The 6,000-nt window shown below is 40.3% G+C and overlaps 1 protein-coding gene across 8 annotated transcripts in view; it reads right to left on the reverse strand.

Annotated features, from left to right (window-relative positions):
* SNX13 (sorting nexin 13) overlaps nt 1-5,909 on the reverse strand; it is a 66,536-nt gene extending 60,627 nt beyond the window's left edge. For 2 of the 8 annotated variants that reach the window (XM_017729377.1, XM_017729375.1), the window contains exon 1: nt 5,687-5,904. In XM_017729377.1, the coding sequence (XP_017584866.1) occupies nt 5,687-5,731 (45 nt within the window). In that variant the 5' untranslated portion in view covers nt 5,732-5,904. Of the gene's footprint in view, nt 1-5,682 lie in introns of all 8 variants that reach the window. The other 6 variants (XM_008629956.2, XM_017729374.1, XR_001860324.1 and 3 more) reach the window with 5 other exon arrangements.
* Between the last annotated feature and the right edge of the window lie 91 nt (nt 5,910-6,000).

The raw sequence follows: 6,000 nt of genomic DNA on the forward strand, positions 1-6,000 counted from the left end.
AACAAGCAAGGCTCCCTCATCTCTCTCCAAGTCAGACAATTCCAAGACCATTCTGACAATCAGCAAGACTTTAAACCAATCACTCTTTCTGCAGTAACACAGGTTGGACACTTGTTTCCCACGGTATGTACATCACCAGATCTTCAACTCATCCATGCAGTCTGGAATGCCAAATCCCGAATAAGGGGTGACTGGGAACACCATACACTTCCATTCCCCACTGCTTTCAGTACCAATTAAGAGGTAGGTGAGAAACCATCCCAAGTCTGAGGCACTGTTTCAAAATCAGCTGGACAGCTGCTGCAAGAATGTTGCAATTCTAGATTATTTTCTACTTGGCCTTGTCTAACAGCGCTGGAAGAGTAGAAATGCAGGGTGTCCTACAGGATATGTAGCAACTCAAACTTCCGGCTCAAGTTCACTCCCTTACATCACAACAGATAGGCTAACCTGCACAGCCTTAAGAGGCACAACCAGAAGGGCTGAGTACTCATTCCTTAGAATTGCAAAAATATACTGAAGAACAAGAATACATGGTCTTACAATAGTGACATTTCTGAAATAAAAATATTCTGACACAAACAGATTTGATTAAAATAGAACTGGGATCACCCCGTTCCTCCAAGAAGCATGAGATTAAGGGAAGAAAGGCAAAGGAACAGACATTAAAAAAAAACCCAACACTGTAACAAAAGCACAAGTGCATTTAAGCAGTTAATATCCTTCAAAGTACATTTCCAAACTTATGAGCATTCTTGGAAAGAAAATGTGTGCAAAACTCATCCTCCTACTCAAAACTCCAACCACAATGGGATCCTGAATTAAGCATTTCAGACAACAATGGTACCTGTGAACTTTTAATTAGGCCATATTAGCCCTCACATGAATAAACACAGTGCTATTTCCACCTGTGAAATAAAGAAAAAGTTCTTGAAATTTAGTATTTCTGATTATCACAAAATCCTTCCAAGTGAAGTTGCAGAAAGGACATCATACAGGCCATTTGATGCATGAAAAGATTTAATGGAATGCAAGCCAACAGAGATGATTTTATCTCCTTCTGCTGGCAACTGGTGGACTGACAAACTGGTGAGGTTCAAATCAAATTAGTCTTGTGCTCACTGTCCGAGAAAATAGGCAAAACAGCAGGACTGAAAAAATTTCAGTGTCGCTGGTAAAACAGCTTCAAAATAAACTCCTGCATTAACCACCATGGTCAAATTCTGTATTCCATCCTGGGAAATCCCAGATTTTTCATGGCATCCCACTTGAAAAAAACCAGTTAAAAATTTGTGGGGCTTTTTAAATGTCTGTAAAATGTCAATGTTAGAATACAGCAATAAATTTGGCTCACACTATTTTAACTGCAACACTGAGATCACATCCCATTCCACACAGAACACAAAGTCAATCAACATTGCAACTTCTTCAGAAATCCATCTCCACCCTCTGAGGATTTTACAGCTACTCCCATTTCAGAGCAATAATAATCTTTAACAGGTCCTCCCAAACTTGTGACAGCGTAGGAATTGACCTGTCCAAAACAAAAGGCATTTATAAAAGGAGTTCCCCTAGTTGAACATACCTATAATCTATGCTTACTCACAATAAAAAGAAACACCCATTTCACCCCATACTTGTAAATCACAATCATGCCATCATCATTTTAAGGTGTGATTCCACAGAAATTATGTAAACAAGGTTAGAGTGCTCTTATTAAAACTTGTCAATATGTTTACATCATGAAATAATGCCTCATTTTATTAGTTCAGAAATCAGACATCACATGGTGGAGGCATAAGAGCAAGCATTTGGGCCCAAGATTACAATGCCTTGTACTTCTTGAAGCTTCTTGCTCACATAACTGCAAGTGACAACTGCAACTGATTTTGCTATCATTTGAGCCCTGGTATTCTCAACCAAGCAATGGGGAAAACTGCTAGTGGGACTTCTAAATATTAATTCCTCCAGTGTTGCAAATAACTTAAGATATAATACCAATGACTTCTCTTTTCTAATAATAGAAATTCTCTCAATGCTAGTTCAAAGAAAACATGCTTTGTCATCTTTGTAAGGGTGGGGAGAAGACAACAAACATATTTAAAAAAGAGATAATTCCTTAGAGTGCAACCAGACTGAGGAAACCACCATGTGGAGCTCCTTTAGCTATCTAACCAGACAAGCTATTACTATTTTTGTTGAAGTAAGGAACTTCATGCTTTTCTTTTTACACACTGTTTTGGGGAATGGTCCAGACTGATATTTTAGAGTTGATGCAGAACTCTGCATTCAGTCTCAGCAGTTTAGGCCCAACTGTACACTCTAAGAATAGTCCTGAGTGTTTAGACACTACGTGTTTAGACACTAGTAGCCAACAAAATATTTAAAAACAAGTACTTAGGAATACATGATAACTGTTCTTTGTAAAAGGTTAGTTTTCTTAATTTTAGCATTTCTCACATACTTTTAACTGACACTTCATAAAATATGGAGTTATTAAAAGAGCTGTAATAGGAACAATTAGGGACACAACACAAACCAGAAGTACGGGAAACCTCATTGACAGAAAATACTAAAGGAGAAAGAGGCTTTTTTCCTCCCAAGGGCTTGTAACTAATGCTCCAGCTAGATCTCATCTAGCAAAACACTGGCACTAAAGAAAGTCCCAGCACACAAGTTTCACAAAAGGACAGAAACTAATTTATTTCAGCACCCTGGTAAATGTCTACACATTTGAAAATGGTGCTTCCAGCAGAACATAGTTCAGATACATAAAGCACCAGTGCAATCTGCCACTGCCATGTATCAAGGAACAGAAGAAGTTAATGCTACAGTACATCAAGCAGTTAACTGTGTTCTGCATCTTTCAGAGCTGTACTAATATACTTTACAATGTGCTACTGTTGCAGGAAGGCTAATTCACTATTATTCTAGAGCAAGTTAAAACAAGCTGCTGAGCCAACCTTTATTCTTAAAAAACAGGCTAATTTGCTTAGTTTTGCTCAGAAACCGTTCTCAACGGCTAGTAGTTACCAAAATTTAACCAAAAACAAGAAAAAAGGTTGTTAAACCTCTCTTATAAACAAAATGTGGATTGTTTAATGGAAATATTGCATGTAGTTAGTAAATTATCTTGACTTGTTGCAGTAAGAAATACCAACACATCAGAGCTCATTTAGTATGGCTCATTTTCAGTTGTGGGTAAGAAAGAAGTTTTCCTACTTTGTCAAATTTCAAAAATCTTCTCAACTGTCACTAGTACTGCAACAAGTTACTCTTGCTGAGAATTAAGTTGTCAAAAATTTAGCTGCTGATAAATTCTGAAGGAAGTCCTCCCTAAGCATCTCAAAGCAGTTTAATGAGTGGCTGGAGAAAAGTAAAAGGAATCTACTTCTCAGTTGAGATAAAATGCCTTCTCCAGAGCTAACACAGGCTGCAAATGTAGGCAGCACAGGCCATCAGTTTTAAAGACATCTAAAACTTCTTGTAAACTAAGTCAAAATCCTACTGAATGTTTGTTCCATCAGAATTTAAGACACTACTGACCACCAAGAGCCAGAGCTGTAAAACACCAACTGCTTCCCCGCAGCCAGTGCAGTGCGGTTGCCACCGCACAAGAGGCGAGCATGATGAAGCCAGCTTTCCAAAAAGACAAGAGAAAGACCACTGCAACTCGTGTCCATCATGGCCTCGCCAGATGAGAAAGTGATCAGACAGTAAGTCACACGGGAACAGGCCACACCGGCCTGAAAAGCAGACGAGACATCCGATGAACAAGAAAAGGGGAACAAGTGAAAAGGCACAGAATGGCCAACACGACAGACTAGGGAAATGATCATGACAGCAGGACTCTGAATACATGCCAACAGAATCTATTTGACACTACTGCAGAAATAAGTTTTATGGTGAAAAATTTGGAAATGGCATTTGCTAGCTAGGTAAATAAATGTATGTGCTTGGCATCCAACAGCATGGGTTTTGAATGCAACTAAAATAAGACAGGCAGAAAGGGTCAAATAAAAAACACACAGAGTATTTTTTCCTGACAGGAAGTGTGATCTTCCCCTGAAATTACTGATTACAAAGTCCTAATCTTAACTGCATTCACACAAAACTGAAATGAATCTGCTGGGGTCTGCAATATGGATACAGTCAAAGGATGTAGGAAACTGACCTTGAGAAACTCAACGTTATGTTTTAACTGCATGATTACAATACATGTAAAACCTGATCTGCTTTTCTTTCATGCTTAAACATATTTAAGAAAAAATATTTTCTACATTCTTAAGTTATAAAACTACCAGTTATAGTGGGGGAAATTGATCTAAATTTTTAATGGCTAAAAAAAAATTACAGTGATCTTGGCCATTCTAGACAGTAGCAAACTTGAAAAGTCCACAAATATCAAGCACCAAAAACTAGTGCAGTTTTTGCTTCTAATGCCAGTTCACCATACAGTCAATCTCAATTTTCATATATAAAGAAAGCATCTATCAGTAGACTTGAAACAGTCTGCATATTCCTCCAAAGTGTGGTAAGGGTTCATGGGTGCGACTGTGTGCGGTTTCCCCAGGGTGTTGTCACCATTGGAATACCCAGAAAAGTGCACCGGGAAAGGACTCCTCCAGCTCACCTTAGGTGGGTACTACTGACAGCCTAGAGCTGTCTGACTGCCTGAAGAACTCCCCACAACTGCTTTTCAGGCAGGCAAAGCCTGCATTTTTGCTAGACTCCCTTAAAATTTAAATTCCTCTCCTTGGCAGAGACCAAGGCTGGAATACTTTACCTTGAAGCATCTTGTCTATAACTTATGTACAGGAACTAGAAGTAGGGAACATCAGAACCCTCTCCTCTTGACACCAAGGGTAAGTGTCATAACTGGTCTTAACAGATAAAATCACTAAGCTTTACCTCAAAAAGCCAATGGATTAAGTGTCATTCACACTGCTATTCACACAATTTCAGCACTGTTAGAAAAAAAAAAAACTCAGTTCCAATATAAAGTGTCTTGGATAGGCACACACAGCCACCATCAAAAGGAACAAACAGTCCAGTAGGAGGCACCGACCCAGAATGTTCTATGCTACCCTTAAAATAATCTAAATTACTATGGCTAATGCTTACGCATCACACTCACCAACTCTCTTCAATGCAGCTTATTAATCCTGACCACCCACCAAATACCCTCAATGCAAAACTAGGTCATATATTTTTACAGGTTTAACTCATTCTGCAAATTTTACCCTCCTGGGGAAATCTGAGAGCTCATGGCTCTACAGAACTGCTTTCTTAATGCCCTAAAACTTTGAACTGATGCAAATTGAAACGTGGAAGATACTGTTTAATATCATTCAGGAAAGCAGAGCTGAAATGTTCAGGTGTTGGAAAGCAAGCTTTAACACAACTCACTTCTGGATGAATAACCTCCACTGTAGAATAAAATGTCAAATTATAAAACATGGGTAACGCAGTCATTGTGATGGAGAAATATCTGCACTCAGGATACCTTGCTGACATATTAAAAATAGAAAATCAATTGCTCTTTGTAGACAAAACAGAATACAGGGTAAAGTCTAATTTCCAGCAACGGGAAAGCACTGCCAGATAGCACTGCCAGATTCCCCCTTTTAGAATGCCTTTGGACACAGCAGACATTTATAGCCCACGCTGATCCTCAAATACCTGCCTCACAGACGAGCTGCCGGGCTGCTTCGGGACGGAAACCCTCCATCAGGCAGAGGTGAACCGGGGCAGCCAACTTCTAAGGATTACCTACTGACACAAACTCCTGCAAGCACAGCCGAATCGCTCGGCTTAAGCCCTCCAAGAAGAAAGCAAGCACGGAGCTTTTACGAAGCCACCGCGGCGGAGGAGGCCAGAGGGGCTGAAGCCCGAGCGGGCGTGCGGGGCCCAGGCGGGGGCATCTCCCCGGCGCGGCCCAGGGCCGAGGCGGGCTTCCCGTCACCAGGTGCGCTCCGCTCCTCCAGACACGGGCCCGCG

The sequence above is a fragment of the Corvus brachyrhynchos genome, unplaced genomic scaffold, assembly GCF_000691975.1.
Source record: "Corvus brachyrhynchos isolate BGI_N302 unplaced genomic scaffold, ASM69197v1 scaffold142, whole genome shotgun sequence".
NCBI lineage: Eukaryota > Metazoa > Chordata > Aves > Passeriformes > Corvidae > Corvus > Corvus brachyrhynchos.